At 41.5% G+C, this 27525-nt stretch overlaps 1 protein-coding gene across 8 annotated transcripts in view; it reads left to right on the top strand.

The window, feature by feature from the left end:
* Nucleotides 1-27525, top strand: part of LOC132871503 (muscleblind-like protein 1) — a 298894-nt gene that overhangs the window by 206751 nt on the left and 64618 nt on the right. For all 8 annotated transcript variants that reach the window (XM_060905710.1, XM_060905703.1, XM_060905704.1 and 5 more), the window contains one exon: nt 18756-18926. In XM_060905710.1, coding sequence (XP_060761693.1) covers nt 18858-18926 — 69 coding nt within the window. In that variant the 5' untranslated portion in view covers nt 18756-18857. The remainder of the gene's footprint in view (nt 1-18755; nt 18927-27525) is intronic.

Raw genomic sequence — 27525 nt, 5'->3', positions numbered from 1 at the left:
TCTCATTAGTCTGCTGCCCACATTAATCAGATTATTGTGTGAGTTCCGCCGCCGCCACAAAAACCACATCGCCAGGTCTCGCCTCATCTCCATGCTTTACTTGCAAACTTGAAGAGTGCGCTTTTTTTTTGTTTACGTATTACGTAGATGTGCTTATTACGTGTCAATTTGCGCATGCGGGACACTTTTGGGTCGTTTTCCGTTCATATTGGAGATCGCATACAAGTCTCATATAACTGGTAATGTGAATGGCCTAACAAAAAATCGGATTTCACAACAAATCGGATATGGGTCGTTTCAGGTTGCAGTCTGAACGTAGTGTAAGATTCCTGTTCTTGGCTGCAGGAGTGGAACCCAATGAGTGTGCTCGTCTGTCTGCTGTTGCATGCTGAGATGCTTTTCTGCTCACCACGGTTGTAAAGAGTGATTATTGCTGTGTTCACACTTATACCGGTACGAAAGTGGTATAACTGTATCGATACAAAGTATACCAGTACAGTTTAGTGTATCTGTCCACACTAGCGAGAAACGTTTGCGGTTTTCTTTCACGGTAGTTGAAATGCGCGTGCGCGAAATGTTTCCGTGGTTACCGAGTAACTTCCTTCCGAGAATATGGCGGATGAAACAACGTGTGTGTGTGCTTTTTGTTGTCAATGTACAGTCTGTATTTCTGGTGGTCATTTATTCAGTCAAATCGTATAAAACGCGCGAAGCAGTTGAGAAAGAAACAAACGAATCTCCGTTCTTCACTATTTTATTCAGCGAAGACATCGATTGAGGTGTGTGATTTTGCGCATGCGCATTATATTTGTATCGATACAGAACCGCTTCATCTGTCCACACTACGCGAAGCACTACAGTACCGATACTGTACCGGTACGAAACCCATACATTTGTGGGTTTCGTACCGATACAGTTATACCGCTACAGTACCGGTATAGTTGCTAGTGTGGACAGGTGTTGCGGTACGAAAGTAGTTTCGTATCGGTACAAAATCCCTAGTGTGGACAGGGTATTAATGAGTTGCTATATGACCTCTTTTATCAACAAGGCGTTTGTTTCTACCTACAGAACCGGCGCGTACTCACTCAATGTTTTTTGTTTTTCGCACCATTCCGTCTGTGTCAACTCTAGATACTGTCGCGTGTGAAAACCCCAGAGGATCAGACGTTTCTGAAATACTCAAACCAGTCTATCTGGCTCAAACCAACACTCACGGCACAGTGAAAGAAAGTCACACTTTACTGTGAGATCACAATTTTTCCCGTTCTGGTGTTTGAACATTGTGAGCTAGCTCTTGGTTTGTATCTGCATGATTTGATGCACTGTGCTGCTGGCAAGCGATTGCCTGATCTGCATCAAACAGAGCAGCAGGTGGATGGATGGATGGATGGATGGATGGGTGTCCGTAATAAAGTGGCCGGTGAGTGTACAGACACCGAGAGAGACAGACTTTTCATTTTAAGTGCGCTGTGCTTTCCCTTTGGCACCAAACACCCTCTGATTCGCAGTGTGAATGTCTTGCACGCACGCACAGCTTACACACTGTTTATCGGAAACGGACGTGAAAATCGTTTCGATGCTTTGAGGAACAGAGCTTCTTCAAGAGCACTGATGTCAGAGAGCAGGAAATATACAAGCGTGTCACCTGACACCTCAGTCCCGCGGCACTGCTGCTAACTGATTCGGCTGAACTGATCCTCCGCTGTAAGGTGTAACACACACTCTCGCTTTTATGATCTGTGCAGTTCAGAAGGTCAAACATATCACCTGGGTTTTAAATCCAGCTTAACACACATGCTCTTTACATCCCTCATATGTTCTATCCATGCTAGCTCTCAGCAATCTGTGCACATTCTGCCTCAAAACACACACGAGAGGGGCGGCACGGTGGTGTAGTGGTTAGCGCTGTCGCCTCACAGTAAGAAGGTCTGGGTTCAAGCCCCGTGGCTGGTGAGGGCCTTTCTGTGTGGAGTTTGCATGTTCTCCCCGTGTCCACGTGGGTTTCCTCCGGGTGCTCCGGTTTCCCCCACAGTCCAAAGACATGCAGGTTAGGTTAACTGGTGACTCTAAATTGAGCGTAGGTGTGAATGTGAGTGTGAATGGTTGTCTGTGTCTATGTGTCAGCCCTGTGATGACCTGGCGACTTGTCCAGGGTGTACCCCGCCTTTCGCCCGTAGTCAGCTGGGATAGGCTCCAGCTCGCCTGCGACCCTGTAGAACAGGATAAAGCGGCTAGAGATAATGAGATGAGATGAGATATTCTGCCATGTTGGCTTTTTTTTAATATACTTTAACTTACTTTGTTAAATGTTATTGTGCTTTTTTTTATGATGTTGTTGTTGGCTCCTTCGATCTTGAAAGATCATGGTGATCTGCGCCAGGGGTCATCCATCAGTTGTCTCGTTGCAGCGCCTAGTATGACTCTATAGACCGATGCGTGAGCCGCATGGTCTGCTACAGTTGCTGCAGGTGACATTGCTTGGTCGGGTGTCTGTTGATGCCGTCTGCAGTCTCCGCTGTCATCGGAGCCTCCTCTCCCCCCACCGGGTCTCTCTCCTTTCCTCGGCTTCCCCAACGACGGCCTTGGTGGTGGACCGCCAGCCGGCGCGGTCTGAGGCCGCTGTCTCCAGATCTGCGGGGTTGAAGCCGCCTGCCCTCAGGTCGCGCTTGCACACGTCCTTGTAGCGTAGTGCGGGTCGTCCTGTGAGTCTGGAGCCTTTTTTGTTATAAAACGTGATATATTCATATACAATACACAATATGGTCAATGTATTAGAAAGTAATATGTAGTTACATGTGCATAGCTCTTTAGCAGGCATTTGTGGCAAAATACACTATATGCCCAAAAGTATATGCACCCCTGACCATCACAGTCATATATGCTTGCTGAACATCCCATTCCAGTGTTGGTTTCCAGTTGAGAGCCTTTACTCTTCTGGGTAGCCAGAAGATTTTGGAGTCTGTCTGTGAGGATTTGTGCTTATTCATCTGCTGATGATGGGTTGAGGTCAGGGATCTGTGCAGGACACTTAAGTTCTTCTTCAACACCTAACATGGCAGATTATGTCTTCATGGATCTTTATTGTCATGCTGAAACGGGTTTGGGCTCAATCCCTTTAGTTCCAGAGAAGGGGAATGTTAAAGCTTTGGTATACAAAGACATTCTAGACAATTGCATGACACAAGTCTGAGGAAGGCCGACATAATTCAGGCATGCGGCCGTATTGTGTAACACTGTATAATTTAATATAGTGTAAAACTTTGGTATTTTAAAAATCACATATATCTTAGCATCTCATAAAAATAGACATAAAAGCACCTCGTGTACTTATGGTTCCTCCTGATGGCACGTCAAAGTGCACAGGTGGAAGTGAAAGTCTGTCATTTTATAGATCGCAGGTCAGAACGATTTGCTAAAGGCCCTTAAGATCAGCGATACGTCAGGTCTGAATAAGTTCTGCTGTCCATTAGTGAGCTGCCTATAATTATATTATAAATGTTAATTATAAGGCGTTTGGCAAAAGAGACTTCTATCTGGATAAGACAAAGAGTTTCCCGTCTAATTAGGCATTAGATGCGGTGCTTTTACAGCCTGAGCAGTCTGGACATCTCAAAGCTGACACAAGCATCGACAAGATCAGCTTTTATTTTCTCACACTCTCTCCTTTTAGACTGCTTGGTGAGTTGGCTGACCATGGAGGTATTTGGAAAATGCTGAATTTTCCTTTCCTCTCTGTCTCTTTTTTCCTTCTTTCTTTCTGCTGCTCTCTGTCTACTGAATTACAGCAAAGAGACGTCTGCTATAATCAGGCCAAGGTGATTTATAACAGCAGAGTGCTCTATATAGCCACACACACACACAGTTTTATAACCCCTCACAGCATATGAGCTCCTCTGCAGGTTTCTCGCCCACATTTCACATCTACATTAGACTCTATAGAAATGCTTGGTTTTGAACACACATTTAAGCATTCATGCATTTGTTTATACACACACATACACACACACTCGTAGGCACCCACGCTTTCACACAAAAAGTCCATATCAGGCTCGTACAAGTGACACAGTCTAATAGCCCCAGATAAATTCGCTCCAGTTTTCTTGCTAATAATAGATCCATGGTGCAGAGGGATAAAGCTAATACACACGACGTGCTCTCTGGCCTACAAACTCAAGTATCAATTTCCCAGACACATAAACACCAATTTTAGACAGACGAGGTCTCCATCGAGCAGCCTGATCATTAGTACGCCGACCACATATGATGGTACAGCGACACCGATACAGACAGGTTACAAGCTCACTCGTTTAGTGACAGTGTGAGACATGGGTCAATCCTGCCACCCTCACTTTTTTATTACTGACCACATAGAGAAGCTTCTAGAGGGATTTGCTTTCCTCATTGCAGTATGATCTGTGCTAGTTAGCCTCTCTCTGAGTGCACACAGTGGTGGGTGGGTGTGTGTGTGTGTGTGTGTGTGTGTGTGTGTGTGTGTGTGTGTGTGTGTGTGTGTGTGTGTGTGTGTGTGTGGTTAGTGTACTGAGGGCTCTTTGTGTAAGACGTGCTAGGAATAACACCAAGAGTGAAAATATATTGAATGAAGGTGAACCTGACATGTAACACTTCTTAATATGAGATCACGATAAAACATCTACAACAATCATAAAATTAAACATTTTAATAAAATTAGAAATAATAAGACTTGGAAAAAATATTTTTGCTTGTTTTCAGCATCATTTTTAAAGCAAAGTGAAATTGTCTATGAATAGAAATTCAGTGTGTGGGGGGCAGAAGTAAGTTGGTTGGTTATTTATTCATTATAATAATCTATTATTATTATTATTATTATTATTATTATTATTATTATTATTATTATTAATATTATTATAGAAATGTATAAATTATTATTTATTATTAATTATTGGTGGTGGTGGTATTATTATTATTATTATTATTATTATTATTATTATTATTATTATAGAAATGTATAAATTATTATTTTTTATTAATTATTGGTGGTGGTGGTGGTATTATTATTATTATTATTATTATTATAGAAATGTATAAATTATTTTTTATTAATTATTGGTGGTGGTATTATTATTATTATTATTATTATTATTATTATTATTATAGAAATGTATAAATTATTATTTATTATTAATTATTGATGGTGGTGGTATTATTATTATTATTATTATTATTATTATTTAGTGTTGCTGTTTTCATTGCTGTTGTTTTATTGACGTAATTAATATTAACATTCATTTCTTAGCAAGTAAAGAATGACAATTTAAATAAAGAAAAATTATCCATTTGATAGTTTTAATTATTAAGGCTTAATAATGATTTTTTTTTTCCATTTCCATCCCTGATTTTAAAAAATCCGAAAAGCAGTATGAAGAAAATTCTGGTAGAGATCATATATGTTATAATGTATTCATATTTCATTAAGTATCGGTTGTAATTATATGTAAAAAGGCATTACGAGCTATAGCAACGTTTATAATACATTTATAAATCATTAACAGAATGCATTATAAGTAGCCTCCAGTACCACCAATACCACTCTTCTGAAATGCTCATAAGGCTACATAACACCTCCATAAGGCTTTCCTGAGAACTGACCTGAACCTACATAAACAAATAGAAAGGCTGAATCCAACATGCAGTGTCATTACGCTGTAAAAATGGCTTTTATCAGTTTCGATGAAGACAGACATTAAGTTGACATAACACCCTACATCAAGTTACATAAGCTTATGTTATGTTATGGCATTTTTGAGTGCATTTCTGTAAATGCCAGTCACAAAATGGTGCTTATATCAAATATACTAAGAAAATATACATAACTCAGTTGTTACAGTTGACATGACATTGTTAGACATGTCGTAACCTTATGTCATAACCAACATCTTTGTCACACCCTAGCTTTGATATTAGCTTGACATCTAAATGGACAAAAGCAATTATAATTACTATGACAGTTGTCACCTGATGGAACGCCTTGATAAATGTTTGGATTGAGATCATTATGGGTTTATGTAGGGCTTATAGAGGTGTCATGAAGCCCTGTCCTGAAGTAAAGTGTTGCTGAAATTTCCATCTCAAATGGTCTTGTGCTGTGAGAAGGGAAACAAATCGATCTTAATAACAAAACAGGAAAATAATCAATAACAGGGCACGAGAGAAAAAGGGATGCATGCTGGATCTCTGGGTTACAGGAAAGGTTTTGGGACAAGTTGGAAAGAGAGATTGTGTGAAGCTAAAGGCGAAGTGGTGGAGGATGTGTTTTCCCAGGGGCGTGTTCTCAGGGTAGCAGCTGTTACTCCAAAAATAATCCTTCCCTAAGATGTCTATTATTTCTATGTTTAATAAGTCATATGTGTGTCAATCATAGTGTCGTTTTCAATTGTCGTACATATTTTGGCCACGTTATAGGAAATTAATCGATAATGCGTTGGTGTGATGCATAAAGTTACCGCCATCTCATCTCATCTCATTATCTCTAGCCGCTTTATCCTGTTCTACAGGGTCGCAGGCGAGCTGGAGCCTATCCCAGCTGACTACGGGCGAAAGGCGGGGTACACCCTGGACAAGTCGCCAGGTCATCACAGGGCTGACACAGAGACACAGACAACCATTCACACTCACATTCACACCTACGGTCAATTTAGAGTCACCAGTTAACCTAACCTGCATGTCTTTGGACTGTGGGGGAAACTGGAGCACCCGGAGGAAACCCACGCGGACACGGGGAGAACATGCAAACTCCGCACAGAAAGGCCCTCGCCGGCCACGGGGCTCGAACCCGGACCTTCTTGCTGTGAGGCGACAGCGCTAACCACTACACCACCGTGCCGCCCTGTCACGGGCGCAAATAGAGGGGGGGACGGGGGGGATTCGTCCCACCCAGATTTAAATTCACCTCGTTCGGTCCCCCCCACTTATAGGGAGGAAAAAACGTCTATGCTGTCTTTCTTTGCATAAGGCAAACCTCATGGAAAAATCAAAAGACTAATTACCATTCGGTTTATTGAGGTGCACAGCAGTACATACATAGTTGCAACTGCGCAGACTGCACAGGTTGCGAGCTCGAGCTTGGTTGCTATGGTTACCCACAACAAGTTTGACAGGCATATCGGGGACAGCTCCTCCTAGTTCAGGACCCCAACACGGCATGATGAAGGGTGCCAAAAGGCAGAAAACGATTGCATCGTTTTTTCAAAAAAAAAAACGACTGTAAGTAAACTGTGCCTTACTTTATCATATCACCTTGCAATTTTTTGATAGTCTGTTCAAAGTAACGTCGTAGTGAAAATAAAATCGTACGGAGTAGAGATGCCTTTCTGGTAGCCTCCTTCTTTCGGTCGTAGCCTGTAGATACAGTGCTCAGAAGGCAGTTTTAATGTTTAATCTGGCGTTCCCTGCCATAATTTCAGCGAGCATATTGTTTCATAAGGAAACTTTGCGAAGAGTTGTTGACTGACTGCCGCTCACGCAACACACAGGCATAGTTAGAAAGTCGATGCACTGGTTTACACTTTACACACACACACACGTAGCCCAGCCTCTCGCTATGTTTAACAGTTGGAACTTAGCGGTTTTAAAACTAGTTTTGCAGTTTTGCAATTTCTGTGCGTGATGATAATGTGTAAACTTTGGATTTCCATAGGCTATGTTAAAATGTTATCATTGTCCTGGCCTGCAGGTAGTTCCTGGTGATGGCAGTGAGGGAGGTGAAATAACATGTATACACACTACCGTTCAAAAGTTTGGGGTCACCCAGACAATTTTGTGTTTTCCATGAAAAGTCACACTTTTATTTACCACCATAAGTTGTAAAATGAATAGAAAATATAGTCGAGACGTTTTTCTGGCCATTTTGAGCATTTAATCGACCCCACAAATGTGATGCTCCAGAAACTCAATCTGCTCAAAGGAAGGTCAGTTTTATAGCTTCTCTAAAGAGCTCAACTGTTTTCAGCTGTGCTAACATGATTGTACAAGGGTTTTCTAATCATCCATTAGCCTTCTGAGGCAATGAGCAAACACATTGTACCATTAGAACACTGGAGTGAGAGTTGCTGGAAATGGGCCTCTATACACCTATGGAGATATTGCACCAAAAACCAGACATTTGCAGCTAGAATAGTCATTTACCACATTAGCAATGTATAGAGTGTGTTTCTGATTAGTTTAAAGTGATCTTCATTGAAAAGAACAGTGCTTTTCTTTCAAAAATAAGGACATTTCAAAGTGACCCCAAACTTTTGAACGGTAAAATGGAATCATTTGCTGACAGCTCAGTCCTGCCCAGTTCAAAAATCCTATCTGCGCCCCTGCGCCCTGTTACCACCATGAAGCTGATTATTTTCTGGGGTGTTTCACTCCTCTTATACTATAACAAATTGCCAATGATTGCATTTTTATTAACTAAAGAACAGCATATCATACTTTTTATTCATTTATACGGTAGTTACATTTAATGTTGTGCAATATACATGAAACAGGAGAATCCCTGTGTACAGGATTGTGCAAAAGTTTTAGGCACTCTGTTTTGTATCCGAGCAGCATATTACATGAGCGAGCACTTTTCAGATTAAAAAAGAAAACATAATGAAGGCACCTGGGTTTTGATGCAGAATTAAGACGCGAATGTGACAGTTAAAGTGTCCAGAAGAACCGTAGCTGCTTCTGCAAGATGTTCAGTAAAACCCACAGCTCATTTCCTTATAAAACTGCACTCACTGGACACGAGACGACTAATTTTTTTTTTTTTTTTTAAGCAAAGTGAATTTCATCTCACACCAAATATTGACTTACTGATTACTATTTACAGTATTTTTTAAAGATCGAAACATTTCATTTCATTATTTTTTTAGCCATTTTTGTTCTACAGCATTTCTTTACGTCCCCAAGACTTTTGCACACGGCTGTATATCCTGTAGTTGCTCTTTTTCATCTCTTTGAAAGTTAATACGACAAAAACAATGCAGCGTGTCATAGTACCAAGAACCCAGGCAGTGCAAAGTTCTCAGTTTTGAAGAATTTGCATTTGCGTTTGCATTTTAATCAACGTCTGGTTACAGAAAACGTCTCAGTGTCGACAATTAAACGTTTTATGATTTGTTTACTGTATGTGGCATGTCTTTTATACAATCCCAGTCAATTTGTTGTTACTAAGCGTAAAAACTATAACATACTAGAATGAGTATATTAACCCTTTGATGCAAAACATATGCACACCCCTTCTAATGCACAACGTGGGTCAAAAACGACCCGCATTCATTTTCCAGGTTATTTCATGCTGACTGAGTTTTTCTTTGCTCTATCTTTTGAAATCAATTTATTTTATGATTGAATATTCCAAGTATTCTTTAAATATCTTGTTTTTAATTACCACAAATCATTAATTTAATTTTTTCTTTCCTACTTTATGAACAAAAATACTTTTTATATTACTACACACGGGTCATCCAAGTGTGATTTAAAATTAAATGTCTTAATACTATAATAATAATTTGTTTCAAGTAATTACTTTAGCAGTGAATGGGGCCAGTTATTTATTTATTTATTAACTATGTAGTTAGCTAAGCCAACTACAATAAAATTAGCTAACTAAAGTAGAATATGTCAACAGCTAGGTAGCTAATAGTAATTACTTGTAACTTTCTGACAAGTAATCTACTCACTCTCAAGGGAACCTAAACATCATCAATTTTTTTCTAAGATAACGTTCGAACAATTGAAAAACGTTACTTGGATGTATTAGCTGGGCAAAGGGCGCTGTGCTGAGCTGTGAAATGTCTGACACAAGCACAATTCACAGTTCCCACCAAACGCTGGAGTAAATGCATGCGGGTCGGTTCTGACCCATGTGTGTAAACTTGATGTAGAATTACAAAAGCTGTGCTTGTTCATAACTTCAGAAAGGAAAAATAAAAATGATGATTTGTGCCAAACAAAAACAAGATATTTACTGCATATTTGGAAAAGTAAATGACAAAATGAATTTATTTCAAAAGTAGATCATAGAAACACTCAGCCATACATGAAATAACCTGGAAAATGAATGCAGGTCGTTTTTGACCCATTAGAAGGGTAGTGATACAAAAAGGGTTTTTATTCAAAAAGTAAGAAAGGAAAAAATAAAATAAGGATGTATGATGATCAAAAACAAGTTAATTGAGGTATACCTTGAATACTGAATGATGGAATTAATTTATTGTAAAGGTATAGAAGATAAAAGCTCATCCGGGTCAATTTTTATCCCATGTTTTGCATCAAAGGGTTAATATTGTCACGCTTCCGGGCTCAACCTCCGTCTGCCTCAACCCTCGGGACTCCATTTCCCATAATCCCCCTCACACACCAGTCACTACTACCGTACGTGCACTCCGTCAGCCAATCCGGAAGCACTTCGTAGGAGTGGTTCACCTGAGTTCTGATCACCATCACCTGTACCTTTTTGTTTATGTCTGTGTTTATACCCCTTTGTCTGTTTTGTTCTTTGCACAGTATTGTCTTCACTTTTCGTAAGCCTACTGAGCGTTATTGTATTGATTGTTTCTTTGTGTATGACCCTTTTTGCCTTCTGGTTTTTCCTCCTTAGCCTAGCCCTTGTGTTTTGATTGCCTGTTTTTCTTGATTCCCAGTTTCTCGATCCTTGCCTGTTTTCTAACTACTGTGTTTAGATTGCCCGTATCTCCTGATTCTTCGACTTTTGCCTGTTTTCCGACCACAATTTGTCTAGCCCTTGTTACTGTTTTGGATCCCTCGGTATTGACCTGGACTGGCTTTTGTACATTGTTTTTGATTACCCCGTTCTCATTAAAACCTTGAGTTCACTTATAATCCACGAGCGTCTGGTCTGTCGCAGCCGCATTACAAATATAAGTCAAGTCAAGTCATTTGTATAGCGCTTTTAACAATAAAAATTGTCGCAAAGCAGCTTTACAGAATTTTGAACGACTTACCGTAAAACATGAGCTAATTTTGTCCCTAATCTATCCCCAATGAGCAAGCCTGTGGTGACGGTGGCAAGGAAAAACTCCCTCAGACGACATGAGGAAGAAACCTCGAGAGGAACCAGACTCAAAAGGGAACCCATCCTCATTTGGGCAACAACAGTCAGCATGACTATAACATTAACAGTTTTAACATGAAGACAGTTTCATTGATGTTATAACTCTTCATTGATGGGAACTTGAGTGCAAAACTGTTCATGACAACTGCAGTCCTAAAGTTAGCAAGTCAACTGTAGTCCTCAGGCATAAAAGCATTACTGTAAGCGTCCAGAGCGTCCTCCAGGTGTGACTTTCAACTGTCTTCATGGGGCCGTCCTCCACACACTCAAAAAAATAATTGACCCTAAAAAATAGACTTTATGTAATTTAATCACATGACAATTTTCCATGTAATTCTATCACATAAACTTTAAATAAATGCAGAGCTTTATGGTACACGTTTCAACCATGTTAAGGTAATGCAAATAAATTACATAATGGCTATGGATTTTTTTTTAAATAAACCTTATGTAGATAAATGGACTCAATGTTTTTTTTAAGATTTTTTTGGGCTTTTTTTCAGCTTTATTATTGGATAGGACAGTGTAGAGACAGGAAATGAGCAGGAGAGAGAGACGGGGAGGGATCGGGAAATGACCTTGGGTCGGAATCGAACCCGGGTCCTTGGACTTATGGTATGGCACCTTATCCACCTAAGCCACGACGTCCCCGTGAGTCAATGGCGAAATTAAAATGATTTTTTGATCCCGCTTGAATTGTGACATGAATTTCACATATCTTGTTTCTGAAATTTTAAATATAATTATTTGTACCAATAAGGTCACGATTTAGTAGGAAGACGTTTGACACAATGACTGAAAATGTTGCCACCTGCCATCTACTGTGCGGGAGTGTGATGTGCATGTCAGTCCCTACGAGATCTCATCAAGTATACATGATTTGTTTAGATATAGTTCGTAGTAGGCCAGTTCAAATAGCGTTTATATGATTTAATTGAATATATTTTCAATTTTATAAACTTTACTTAAATTTTATGTGTAACTATTTCTTAATATTTACCTGGACCAAGAATCATTTCTGGCGGCATGGTGGTGTAGTGGGTAGCGCTGTCGCCTCACAGCAAGAAGGTCCTGGGTTCGAGCCCCGTGGCCGGCGAGGGCCTTTCTGTGTGGAGTTTGCATGTTCTCCCCGTGTCTGTGTGGGTTTCCTCCGGGCGCTCCGGTTTCCCCCACAGTCCAAAGACATGCAGGTTAGGTTAACTGGCGACTCTAAATTGGCCGTGAGTGTGAATGGTTGTCTGTGTCTATGTGTCAGCCCTGTGATGACCTGGCGACTTGTCCAGGGTGTACCCCGCCTTTCGCCCGTAGTCAGCTGGGATAGGCTCCAGCTTGCCTGCGACCCTGTAGAACAGGATAAAGCGGCTAGAGATAATGAGATGAAGAATCATTTTTTTGAGTGCAGGAGCGATGCTCCTTATATCTACCTTGCACTGACACTACTGTCTGTCATACCTGCTGTTATTGAAATTTAAGCCATATCTTCTGACCAATCAGAGTTGATCATTCAACAGTTCTCCTATGGAAAAGACACAATGACCAAGAGAGCACTCAATCCAAAAACTAGGTCTCTGTTTTTGGACTATTTGATGAAACCAGGCCACCAGACTCATTTGCAGATAAGAGCTTTCTCTCCTTCCATTCGAATGAGATCGATTTATTCCACCATTTGCTGCTTCTGTGATTGGATGTCTCTTTTAAGCTCTGGCAGCTCTCTTTTTTTGGCCACTTGGATATGTACCAGAACCGGGGAGATATGATGCAGTCCTTTTGGTCAAATTTACTGAAGGCAAAAAGCACTGCAGAAAATTGGACTCAAGCAGAAAGGTTTTTTTTTTTTTTTCCCAATCAAACATTCTATTAGATTAGATTCGGATGTTACCACGACCTAAACAATGGACCTTAATTTAACTGCATTTGCAAACCGATGAAAGGGTTATTTTGAGCCAGGCACTAGCTAAAATGTCCTCAGCATGTCCACAGCATTAATGGAGGCATACGCATACACAGAGCCAGCCGCCAGGCTCCAGGGGACAGGCATGTAAAAGGAAATGAATTTAGCAATTAGCTGCAATCAATCGCGTGCAGAGAGTTAAATAAGGTTAGTGTCAGAAACAGCGCAGAGCTGGAACCAGGCAGGCAGCAGCACACCGGCCAATCAGCATGCACGGTTTCCTAGTCGCCAGGCAGATTCATGAATGTAGCAACCAATCACAGCGGAGACGGCCAGGGATGAACCTGGGAGTTAAAATAAGGAGGGGAAAAAAGAAAGGTAGATTTTATGTTTAAAATCTTGGCTATACAAAACATTCGTAGCATAAGAAAGAGGGAAGAAAGGAGAAATAAGTGGGCCGTGTTTTCAATGAGAAAAGAGAGATGGATACGGAGAGGTTTTAGCAGGGGGCCAGGGGGTCATCAGATGCATCCTGTGTGATAGCCTTTGTTTGCTCGTGGGTAATTACAGCCTGGTGGCTGACGACACACTGTGTTCACACACGCAGACACGCATACGCAAACACCCACATGCCCCTTCTGGCCAGATCTGTTCAGTATTCATAGGGAGTGCAGTGAGAGACAGCATGGGACTGCTATGAGCAGCAAGGTGCGAACAGAGAGAGTGAGAGAGGCAGAGAAAGAGAAAGAAAGAGGGGGAGGAAGGGGGTGCGTCAAAGCTTTATGACCATCTGAATTGTAGTCCATTTCTTATTCAGTGCATAACATCAGCAATGCTATGCATATATAATCATCGTCATCTCCCAGACTCAGTCTGGACCTGAGAGGAATACATACAAGAGGGTTTTTCTCTCTCTCTCTCTCTCTCTTTCTCTCTCTCTTACTCCTTTTCACCCTTTCTATATACATTCACCAGCCACTTCAATACAAACACCAGAGGTGGACAAAGTACCCAACTTCATTACTCAAGTCAAAGTCCAGATCCCGCTGGTCAAATACAAGTGAAAGTTGTCCAGTCAAATTTTTACTTAAGTAAAAGTACTGAAGTACTTGCTTTTAAAAGTACATTTTCTGTCAACGCATCGTTGTATGACAAAACCTAACGCCGTTACCAAAGACAGAAATGTGAATTCGCAAAATGAACGCATGCTGTGCCATCATGGTGGTTTAACGTTAAGCTAGCTAGTCAGTGAAACTCCACCTGACATGCTAGCAAACTCTTTTCAAACTCGAAATCATATTAGGTAGCTAACGCTACTAGAAAAGAAAGATTTCTACATTCTGTTTATTTGGCAAGATTATGCTAAAACATATTTCTGAAAGGACTTCAGATAAGTTAAAGTTATTCATGTTAGCGTAACTCTGTTTTTACACGCTAACTAACAGCGTCCAGGTTAACTAGCTATGTGTTGTTAGCTGTGGACAAGGCTACGGCAACTTGGTGGGCAAATCCATAGAAGGTCATTTGACTAACCGGACTGCATAGCTATTGCAATGCTATCGCTAGCTCTAAAAGCACAGACAACTTCGTTGCAACCTTTCTCTTGGATATACCTCAATATAGCCTTGCGATAACCTGGCAACTTGTTCAGGGTGTACCCCGCCTCTCGCCCATAGTCAGCTGGGATAGGCTCCGGCTTGCCTGCGACCCTGTAGAACCTGATAAGCGGCTACAGATGATGGATGCATGGATGGATACCTCAATATGCTTCCGCAGGTTGGATGGCGAGTTTTTGTAGGCCATGATGTGGTTCGTTTTCGGTAAACATTTAAAAGGAAAGGAATCTTTATTCCTTTCAGAAAATTGAAACATGGGTTCTAGGTATAGCCATGGGTGCGTACATTCTCCAGAAGAACCGCTTCCTTCCATTCTGCCATCAACTGATTGTGTTAAATAACGCTGCTGAGAAATAATTGAGCTTGATTTTATACAGTCTATGGACGTGACGTGACCCTAGTGATTACTGACAGACTGTCTCAGTGTCACCTGTGAAAAAGCCAATCACATTTTCGAAAAGAAAAGAAAAAACATCCACTTTCAAAGCCACTTCATAGTAACGAGTAACGAGGACCTTGATAGAAATGTAGTGGCGTGAAAAGTACGATATTTGTCTTTCAAATGTAGTGAAGTTAAAGTCATAAGTTCCCAAAAGAAAAATACTCAGGTAAAGTACAGATACTCAAAACGTGTACTTAAGTACAGTACTCAAGTAAATGTACTTCGTTACTGTCCACCTCTGACGAACACCTGTAAACCTATTCATTCATGCAGTTATCCAGACAGACAATCACGTAGCAGCAGTGCAAAGCATTAAAGATGACCTATTATTCCCCAAGTTGAGACAGTTTCCTGAGATCTTAATGAAGTATCTGTGGCATGCTTTGGTCAAAATGCCACAAGGGTAAAGCACCACAGCTCAAAATGGCTGATTTGAGGAGCAGCCTGTTCCTTTAAATGATAATGAACCACTGCTCGCCCCGCCCCACTCTTCCGCCAGCCAGTCAGGTAACACTTCCTTCATGAATATTCATTCACAAAGGCAGTTCTCAAGCCATGAATGGAGATCCTCAGATACACAGATGAGGGGGCGGGATCATTCTAATGAGCTCCACTTGTGACATATGGGCCTTTTCCACTCCCCTTTTTCAGCTCACTTCAGCTCACTTCAGCCCAACACGGCTCGCGTTTCGACTACCTCAGAGCAGCACGACTGAGCTCACTTCAGCCTTACTCAGCACCTAAAACTCGCACGGTTTTGGAGTAGGGCTGAAGTGAGCCCAACCGAGCCGAGTGGGGCTAGGGGCGTGAGGAGACACTCCCCTGTGCACTGATTGGTGAGGAGGCGTGTCCTCACATGCCCACACACGCCCCGTGAGCACACTGGGATCTGTAAACACTGTAAACCCGGAAGAAGAAGAATTACAACTTTCTGAAGCCTTATGCATGGTGGTGTAGTGGTTAGCACTGTCGCCTCACAGCAAGAAGGTCCGGGTTCGAGCCCCGTGGCCGGCGAGGGCCTTTCTGTGCGGAGTTTGCATGTTCTCCCCGTGTCCGCGTGGGTTTCCTCCGGGTGCTCCGGTTTCCCCCACAGTCCAAAGACATGCAGGTTAGGTTAACTGGTGACTCTAAATTGAGCGTAGGTGTGAATGTGAGTGTGAATGGTTGTCTGTGTCTATGTGTCAGCCCTGTGATGACCTGGCGACTTGTCCAGGGTGTACCCCGCCTTTCACCCGTAGTCAGCTGGGATAGGCTCCAGCTTGCCTGCGACCCTGTAGAACAGGATGAAGTGGCTAGAGATAATGAGATGAGATGAGATGAGATGAAGCCTTATGCGCCTCGCCTCATCTATACGCTCTTGCCAGTATCTGTTGGCGTTGTCGGTGACAACAAGCCACAGCACCAAGACCAGCAACACTAACGACTCCATGTCCTCCACGTTTATTGTTTACTATCCGGGTCGTGAGACTACCACTTAAAAGGTCACTGATGTCACTGTTTGTGCCGCCTAACGACATCACGTGACGTCCACCCACTTTCACTAACTCCACCCAATGTGTCCACCCACTTCCAGCCAGCACGGTTCAGCACGGTTGTAGTCGAAATGCAACCCCAACAGCCCCACTCAACTCGACTTAGCCCAACTCAGCACCGCACGGCTCAGCCCAACTCAGCCGCGCTGGTAGTGGAAAAGCCCCAATAGAAAACGGAGACAAGTCTGGACGGCTTGTTGAAGCTCATGTTTTCTGAAATAGGCAGCAGAAAAGAAACCGAACGAGTTTCTTATTTGAGGGTTAGTGGGTTTGGAGGCACTCCAGATACCCAAATACATATATGTGCACAAGCGCCGAAAAAGTGACTTTTTCATAATATGTCCTCTTTAAATCATGCAGGGGGAAGCCATGTCCAAATGGTTAGCCAAACAGTTTTGGGACCAAAAGGTCACTGGTTCGATTCCCTGAACCAGCAGGACTGGCTCAAGTGCCCTTGAGCAAGGTGCCTAACCCCCAATTGCTCCAGCAAGAGTGGTGGTGTACCTTGTGTCTGATTAGCCAGAGGAAAACAGATGATGTGGTTATCAGTTCGGGCAAAACTCCGGCCATAACTCTCATGCAGATGGAGGATAAAAATTTCTATTAAGGTTCACTTCAAATATCTGAATGACAGACGAACTGGTTTGAGTATTTCATAAACTGGGATGCTTCACGTTTTAAGCCTAGGTCACAACCGGACGTACGATTTTTTGGCCATGCGATTTTTGGCGTTTCCCAAATCGCTGCTTTTTTTTTGTTTGTTGAGAAAGACGCGCGTTGGCCGTAAGTTTGTCTTGCAACCTGAAAAAAACATAAGTGCCCGTAGAGTTTGTTTGACATGACAAAGAACCTCTGCGGCCAGTCTACGGCTCGAAAATCAGCACGTCACACGCGCGCCCTCCGTGCGTTTCTTGCGTTTTTTGCACGTAGACCGGCCGTAGGAGCACGTACGGCCGGTTGTGACCGAGGCTTTGCATAGAACGGTCAGAGGAGAATGACCAACCTGGTTCAAACATAGGAATAGGATAGGAAAGCCGTGGCAATTCAAACGAGACCGTAAATGACAGCGTAGCTCACTCCGGCCCGGTCTAGTCCAGAAGGAACGATCTAAACTGGGCCACCTTATATAATAAATGTTGCAAGCTACATATATACACTACATACAAGCTACATACACCCTAGGAATACCTACCTATTTACCAGAAAGAATCCAAAATGGCGAGGAACTGACCAAGAAGAAGCAATTTTTGTTGAACTGCTCATTAAGGCTTAATTAGTCTATAACTTCATTAATAATTGTAATGAAGCGAATCTGAGTAGAAGTTCTATGCAGCCTAGGTACCCCTACCTTCATGCCAGAAAGAATCAAAATCAGTGAAGAACTGAGGGAAAAGAAGTGATTTGTGTGGAAACTGCTCGTTCGGGATTGATTAATTACGCCATATCGTCATTATTCATTGCAATTATGCAAATTTGGGTAGAAGCTATCTATATGCACCCCAGGCAGACTGACCTTCCTGCCAAAAAGAATAAAAATCAGTGAAGAATTGAGAAAGAAGAAGCGATTTTCATGAAATGAGGATGACACTGGAAGGACGACGGACAACACATGATGGCATAAGCTCATCGCCCATTGGCCAGATGAGCTAATAACCACTCTTTACAACCATGGTGAGCAGAAAAGCATCTCAGAATGCATTAAACGGTAAAGCAGCTGGACTACAATACAAGAAGACCACATCAGGTTCCACTCCTGTCAGCCAAGAACAAGAATCTGACACTACACTTGGCACAGACTCACCAAAACCAGGCCGTTGAAGACTGACATGCTGTTGCACGGGAAACATTGTGTACTCGGCTTAATTTGGACTATATATAGAAAATAAGTGTACTCTATACCGTATATAGATGATTAATCCGATTCATATCAAATTTGCACCTGCCTTTGAAAACAGTGGAGGTGGAAAGAAGTGATATAAAAGAAGGAGTGAAGAAAAGGTGTATACGCTAGTGAATGGAGGGGGGTCTAAGAATAAACTTTCCAACAGCCCACGTCTGACCTGTGGGTGCACGAAGCCTTGACTCACTTTTTTTTTTTAATTATTATTTTCCCTTCAGCTATGAATGAATCCTAGTGCATAACTCGCTCTCTCTTTCTCTTTCTCTTTCTTTCTTTTTGCAGGGCCGCTGCTCCAGAGAGAACTGTAAGTATTTGCACCCTCCGCCCCACCTAAAGACGCAACTCGAGATCAATGGCAGGAATAACTTGATTCAGCAGAAGAATATGGCCATGCTGGCCCAACAGATGCAGCTGGCCAACGCCATGATGCCTGGCACACAACTGCAGCCTGTGGTGAGATGTGTTAACACACACACACACACACCCCTAGGGTTAGTTGTTATTAGTTGCAACAGCACATGCTGGCACTATACCGCACTGCCATAAGGAATGTTTTATTAACAGTGATCATTTTAATATATATTAATGTATCGGCACCCTCGTTTACATGAAAACAAGCGTATGGTAATGGCAGATATACAGTATTTTCATATCAAATCCGACATGATTTTGGTTTTGCCTCAAAATCATTATCACGAGTCACGTACGATCTCTCAAGCTCTCCTCCTATTTTCACATTTAGCGTTATCTGATAGGAAGGACCCAGCCCTGATACAGATAGTCCTGGTTTCGGAGGACTTTGTTACCGAGCCGTACTGAATTGTGGTAAAGCAGTGTGCACTCGAGCTCCTTCCACACTGACCCACTCGTATTATCTCGAATTACCGTTTTGCATGATGAACGTCACAGTAAAATGAGATTAAAAGAATAATCTGACACCAGATATCTCCAGCATGGTGAGGCAGTGAGGTAAGTAACTCTATACTGAATCACAGAAAGCCTGTTTCACAATGGATGATGCAACACAGTAGCCTGGAAAAGTTCGGTAACTTTTTTAAAAATCCAACATTTTTGGGAGCACATTCTACGAAGGCCCATACGTATAAGGGTCTGTCTCAGAAACCGGGTACTGTGGTGGTCCCCCACTAAATATACTCACAGTCAATAAACTATACGGTTTTGAATGGTGATGTTGGTTTTAATTTGAAATAAAATGATGAAAGAAATAATACAGATAAAACTAAATCTTTGATGTGAATACTCTATTCAGAATTTGGCAAAAATTCTGCAAATTTGTGGGAAAATGGCGGATTGATCTGGGACATGATAAACGGTCGACTACATCGCATTCCCTTAAAAAGGTTCTAGTCCACTGAAAAGTCTACGGTTATCACTAATTGTATTTTAAGCTGTAACTTTATCCACCTAAGGATTGGTGTGCTCACAGAATAATCATAACCGTAATAAAACATCATGTAAAATATTTCATCACCGTTGTAACTCAGTTTTCCGCAGACCCAAAACCAATACGATCGTGTGTTTTGATCTAAACGGAAAGCCTCAGGGTCAAGGTCATGACCTCACCAAAAGCAGTAACTTAAAATCCCTATGCCAGATAAAAATTTACTTATAAATCTGCGATTTTGTTTTTTAAAACGAAAGCTGAAAGTTAGGTATAGAATATGTTTCTTACAGAATATGTTACGATGGTAGCTGGTCTTGTATGAATTTCTGAGCTATAAAATGAGTTGTGGTCTATTTTTTACCGTAGCGTGTTATTTGTGTGCGGGGAAGGACATGCATTAACAATTTGCATGTGTAGAATGGAATTTTCCACTCCGACAGTTAGAAGTTGACCGTGCTTCTATTTGCAGTCTTTCTGTTACGCGGGTGATCTGTTCGGACGTTATCGCTGAAAAGGTGAGTTTTGACAGTTTTATTTTGTTTTAGTCTTGCAGTATACGGCAATAGAATGTTTCTTTTTCATCTTACTTTCATATTTCGTAGTGTTTGCGTATTTTTGGCCAATATTTTGCAACCATGGTCAATTTAGATTGAACTTTTGATAGAATCTACGGCCAGACATTTTGCCCCGCCCCCGCCTCCGCCTCGCGCTCCGTCCGGTGCGGTAGTGATGTCCTGTTGCTCGCACGCCGCAGCAGAGAGCCGCGCGACCTTCAGCCGGTACAGTCGCTGTTCTTTTACCACCACCGTTATTCTCATCTTTCCGGTGTGTTCTTGATTTTTCCACTGTGTCCTATTTCGCCGTATCAAATACCCAAAATGTATCATATTATTCATATTTAAGTGAATAATCAATTCAGTCATCATAACTTGGCATTTTTAACCCAAGCAATCAAAAAGAGGAAATTTATTCAGTATTTTCACTCCTCTGTGAAGGAGGGGCTTTAATTCTTCATGATGTAGTTATTTTATATGGAAATCTATTTTACAAAAGCATTTGAATTGTAATAAAAAAAAATGTCCACAGTGGAGGCCAGATAAAGCAAGATACTATCTTTATTCTTATTAAACATGACAAAAGAAGCATTGAGTGTTAGGTAAATGAAAAAAAAATAGTAAAATTAGAAAATTTATTTTTGACCATAATGTCCCAAATGAGAGCCCAGTTTCTGAGACGGACCCATAACCAGAACGTCAAGGACGTAGTAGGTCATCTGGCCTGCCATCAACACAACCATGACGACCAAAATATCAAACAGAACTGAAATGTGACAACGTCAGACCTCCACGACAAATTGTTTACAACAGGAAAATTAACAAAGGACTAAATTTTGTTCCCCAAAAGAAGATCGACCCAAAACATCAATCAGAATTGAATTCTCATGATAAACGAGAGAAGAGATACAATTATAGTCAGAAGAAAATGTGATAAGTTGATGTAATTTTACATTACAAATTTGTTCACAAAAAAATTGACAATACAATGATCAAGTGTTGTGCAGAAGGTGTAGTTCTTTCAAAAGAAACAATCAGAACCGAAATCCATTGAGAACTGGTGGAGGAGATACGATTTAACTGAAAATAAACAAGGTTTTAAGCAAATTGTTTCATCAACAAACAAGTGAAGATCAACCCAAAACATCGAGCAGAACTGAATTTGCATGATAAACGAGAGAGGAGATACAATTCTCATGAGAGGCCTGGAAAATTCATTAATTTGGCCTAATTAGTAACTCGTTAGCAATAAATTTGACAAAACAACAACCAAGTTTTGTGCGGAGTGATGAGTTCTTTCAAACAAAACAATCAGGACGGAAATCCATGGAGAATTAACAGAGGAGATACGATTTAACTGAATTGTGGACGACGGACGGATGCCACGCCATGGCGACAGCTCATCGTCCTTATGGCCAGATCAGCTAACGATCTACAGTATGAATACATTCCTAATATATTATGATGCATTGACGAGGCATTATACACATTGTTATAGATATTTATGTCCTATTTATGCATTATAAATGATAGCTGTGATTATAATGCTTTTAGAATTTTTATAGGAATGTATGATACAGTATGTGAATATAACATGTTATACAATATATGCAATACGGAATGCAATATATGTGGTGCTGTAAGATGTTATGAACATGGCTAGCTATATAAACTGCAGAACAGAGTACAGTTGTGCTCAGAAGTTTACATACAGTGACATGAATGTCATCTTGGATATGAATGTCATGGCAACATTTAGGCTTTCAGTAATTTCTTTGAACTGTTCTTTTTCTGTGGCAGAATGATTGTACAGCATACAGCTTTAATTAAAATAAACACTAGAATTTGGTGCACAAGTTTGAATTTTCTTTGGGTTTTCTGAAATCAACACAGGGTCAAATTTATACATACGCTCACATCAGTGGCGGCTGGTAGTCTTTCAAACAGGGGAGGCTGGTCGGTTACGATATTTCCAGATTTTAAAAGAAAAAACACATCAATTTTGCCCATACTCTTGCCTCTGATCTGGCTGATTGTTGGCAGGGTCACAAACTGTGAAATAACAGGTTCTTTTGGCCCATTAGCCTACTGTCCAATATACATGATAGTGGTGTTGGGGGGTATATTTTAACATTTTATATTTAAAAATTGTGGCATGTTGTTTAAAAATTGATCATTATTGAAAGCAGCTCTTTGTCAGGAACCTCAGCAGTAACAGCAGAGTGTTCTGGAATAGGCACAAGCACTGACCTTGGGGAGCCAAACATAGAGCTGGGTGCCACACATTTCATTCAATGACACTTTCCCTATATTTTACTTATTTTGACTGAGAAATGTTTTATTGACGATTTTGATAACCCTTCACTTTTAATCCAGGTCTGTAGTGTGAAATGTTCTCGGCTGTGTTTTTGTTTAAAAATTTTTTCCAAATTGTAGCTGTGTTTAATTCATATCCAGAAAAACATATATTCCAATATAATATACTCAGCAGAAACATTTTAAATAGATTCTATATTTTTGGTCCATCCATGACATACTACTAAAGTAGCCTATTTACTGTTGTTGATGTGGGTCACTTGCTGTTAGCCAATTCACTTTCTCGTACCAGGAGAGCTGAAAGGAACGAGTATTATTCCCTACCTTTTTCACCAAGTCAATTTGAGGCGTTGGTCTACCCTGCTCTTTAATTTTAATGTTTTTCCTCGAAAGGAAGACTGGCAAATGGCTTCGCCAAAATTAAATCAGCAATGCTTGGCATCCGTGCGCAGCTTTCTTGCTAGCTGACTAGACCCCTCAAGTTCAAGTTCAGTCACTCAAATAAACGAAATTTCTGGAACTAAGATAGCAAACTTGACAACACTATATTTACACTTTATTTACAATGAAAATATATACAAACTAAAAAAGCTGGTAGAAACCGTATGTAATGAATGAAATCGAAATGTAAGCTGATCTCTTACAATACACCACAGCACTTGCGAATCCGCATGGGACTGAACTGAAATTCACCGCTGCCTGTCTATATTTGAAACGAGCTGTCAATCAAAGAAAATATCCGGCCGCTTTCACCAATCACTAGTCTCCTCGCGGAAACTGCCATGTCCCTCCCACTGTGAGGCTCGGAGTCCGTGGGCGGGCGTTTTCGCAGTATTTGTCCAATAACCGTCTTGCATTTTGAGATTGAAAAGCGCATAGCTCCCAAATGCCATTGAAGTCCACTGAGGCTGGGCTGCATCGCGCTGTCACGAGGGGGAAAAGCTCACGCACACATTAGGCGAACTGGGGAAAGTTATAACGGAATGATTTCGCACTGTAGTTGGGTTGAGCACATATATTTCTATGATTCTGGATCTGAAATAGCAATGTTATAAGGTCGGCTATAACATAAGCCTAGCGCAATTCATCCTACACGATGTTCATCATTTTTAGAGGAGGCTGAGCCTCCCTCGTTGTCTTAGAGCAATCACCCGTGGCTCACATAGATTATTAATTCAGAGGTGCTGAAACTTCCAAAATATCTCTTATCTTGCCAAGGCTGAGGTCTCTTAACTTCCTGTTAGTGATCATGATTGACTACAGCTGGTAGCGTCTCTGTGCCTTCATAAAAAGGGTTTGTTTACAGCACTCATTGGATTGACCAACACACAGTAAAAATGGGAAAGTCCAAGGAGCTCAGTGCAGATCTGAGAAAGAGGATCGCAGATATACACAACTCCGGAATGTCTCTTGGAGCCGTTTCTAAACAACTGCAAATTCCAAGATCAGTTCAAACAATTGTATGCAAGTTATTGTAAGGTGTAGTCACTTTGCCAAGCCACTTTTCTTCAAGAAAACCCAAACTGTCACCCTCAGCTGGAAGGAAATTGGTTTGGATGGTCAGGAACAACCTGGGAACCACCATGGCACAGCCCTGCCATGAAGTGGAAGCTGATGGATCAAATCAAATCAAATCAAGTTTATTTGTACAGCGCTTTTAACAATAAACATTGTCGCAAAGCAGCTTTACAGAATTTGAACGACTTAAAACATGAGCTAATTTTATCCCTAATCTATCCCCAATGAGCAAGCCTGTGGCGACGGTGGCAAGGAAAAACTCCCTCAGACGACATGAGGAAGAAACCTCGAGAGGAACCAGACTCAAAAGGGAACCCATCCTCATTTGGGCAACAACAGACAGCCTGACTATAATATTAACAGTTTTAACAGGTATAACCCTCAACTGTCCTCATGGGGCCGTCCTTCACAGGAGTGGGGCGATAAAACTCCGACCAGACACAGGGCACCAGGATGGATCAAGCAGGTCCGAGGGGCAGAAGAGGCCAGCATCTCAATCCCAGGATCAACATGTAACTCAGAGGGACAGATGGGGGGGGGAGGGGAGAGAGAGAGAGAGAAAGAAAACACATTGTTAGGTATGCCCTAAAAATGACAAGTATTAAATCTGTGTGGTAGGCTCGCAGAGACGAGAGTCTTTACATCAGGCATGACGCACAATGGCATGTTAATATGGTAAAAAATATATCATGACCTGCTCTGGCTGGATGCTTGATTGGGTGATGGGAGCACACTCCTCAGCAATGATGAGATGCAGATGGGACCCTTAGGCCTGGCCAAGACAATTCAGTTACATTTCACCGGGTCTGGGACATGCGACAGAATGTCTGACGGCCGATTCCCTGCAGGCTACGATAGCCAGTCTAGGTCCCCACCGTCTCCACCAAAAGATTTCCTGTTGACTCCATGTAACTCAGAGGGACAGATTTGGGGTGGGGGGGGGAAAGAAAACACAGGTGGTTAGGTATGCCCAATGTCACCTGAATAAGTAGGAACAGTATACATATTGCACCGAGTACAAGCAGGGACTCCGGCAACTAACTATGACAGCATAACTAAAAGGAGAGAGCCAGAAGGTAACACAGGCATGAGGGAGCCCCGGGACATAAAGCAGCCAGCCACTGCACCGTCAACAAACTCGAGTGAGCAAGCGAGTGGGGACTGACAGCATCCATACATCCCAGTTTACCAAAACACTCTATGTCTGAGGACCCTCCAGATCTACTCCTTTACCTCATAAACACCATTAACAAAAGGCTTGACTAAACAGATATGTTTTCAGCCTAGACTTAAATGCTGAGACTGTGTCTGATTCCCGAACATTACTTGGAAGGCTGTTCCATAACAGTGGGGCTTTGTAAGAAAAGGCTCTGCCCCCTGATGTAGCCTTCACTATACGAGGTACCAGCAGATAGCCTGCACCTTTTGATCTAAGTAGGCGTGGCGGGTCATAGAGGAGCAGAAGTTCACTCAGGTACTGTGGTGCGAGACCATTTAGTGCTTTAAAGGTCAATAGTAGTATTTTATAATCAATACGAAATTTGATTGGGAGCCAATGCAGTGTGGATAAGACAGGCGTGATGTGGTCATATTTTCTAGTTCTAGTAAGGACTCTTGCTGCGGCATTTTGAACTAACTGGAGCTTGTTTATGCACTTATTGGAACATCCAGACAGTAAGGCATTACAATAATCCAACCTGGAGGTAACGAAAGCATGGACTAGTTTTTCTGCATCATGCAATGACATTAAATTTCTTATCTTTGCAATATTTCTGAGATGAAAGAAAGCTATCCGGGTGATGTTATCAATGTGAGTTTCGAATGAAAGACTGGGGTCAATAATCACTCCGAGGTCTTTTACTGCTGCACGTGAAGAAACAGAAAGGCCATCCAGAGTTACTGTGTAATCAGAAAACTTACTTCTAGCTGTATGTGGTCCTAGCACAAGTACTTCAGTCTTGTCAGAGTTAAGCAGAAGGAAATTTATAAGCATCCAGTGTCTAATGTCCTTAACACATTCCTCAATTTTATTAAGCTGGTGTCTCTCATCAGGTTTTGCAGAGACATACAACTGTGTGTCATCAGCATAACAGTGGAAACTAATACAATGTTTATGAATAATATCGCCCAGAGGTAACATATATAGAGAAAAAAGCAGTGGACCCAAGACAGAACCTTGTGGAACACCAAACTTTACCTCGGTACGTCTAGAAATATCACCATTTATATCGACATACTGATAACGATCAGTTAGATAAGACCTGAGCCAGGAGAGGGCCATTCCCTTAACTCCCACAACATTTTCTAGTCTATCCAGAAGAATGGAATGATCAATGGTATCAAATGCTGCACTAAGGTCAAGCAACACAAGTAGCGAGACACAGCCCTGATCAGACGCCAACAGTAGGTCGTTTACTACTTTAACCAGTGCTGTCTCTGTGCTATGATGAGGTCTAAATCCTGACTGATACATTTCATGGATGTTATTCCTATGTAAATATGAGCATAACTGCTGTGCCACAGCTTTTTCAAGGATCTTGGAGATAAAGGGGAGGTTTGATATTGGCCGATAATTGGACAGCTGACAGGGATCAAGGTCAGGTTTTTTAATCAGGGGTTTGATAACTGCTAGTTTAAAGGATTTGGGTACATAGCCAATCATAAGAGAAGAATTTATTATTTTTAGAAGCGGTTCAATTACTCCAGGCATTATCTGTTTGAATAGATGTGTCGGTAAGGGATCTAGTACGCAAGTTGAGGCTTTTGATGTAGAGATTAATGAAAGTAATTCAGTTTCTTTTAGGGGAGTAAAACATTCTAACTGATGATCTGATACAGTTATATTGTTAACTACAAGGTCACTTTCATTGTCTAACCTTAAATTAGTAGTTTGAATTTTTTGTCGGATATTCTCAATTTTGTCATTAAAAAAATTCATGAAGTCGTTGCTACTACATACTGCAGGTGTGCATGTGTTGATAGTGGACTTATTCCTGGTTAATTTTGCTCTGAAGTAGTTGGATCACTGTCTACAGTTCAGATCACCATGGACTAAGAGGCTGCTATCCAAGGAATAACACCCCGCTCCAAAACTGACACCTTCAAGCTTAAGTAAAGTTTGAAGCTGACCACATGGACAAAGAAAAAGCCTTCTGTAGGAAAGCTGTATGGTCAGATGAGACAAAGATTGAGTTGTTTGGCCACAATGACCACCATGTACAGAGGGACACTGTACCAGCTGGTGGTGGTGGTAGGAGCA

Source organism: Neoarius graeffei, chromosome 23 (assembly GCF_027579695.1).
Source record: "Neoarius graeffei isolate fNeoGra1 chromosome 23, fNeoGra1.pri, whole genome shotgun sequence".
Lineage (NCBI taxonomy): Eukaryota > Metazoa > Chordata > Actinopteri > Siluriformes > Ariidae > Neoarius > Neoarius graeffei.
Note: the sequence above shows the minus strand (reverse complement) of the source record. Positions and strands in the feature narration are given on the sequence as shown.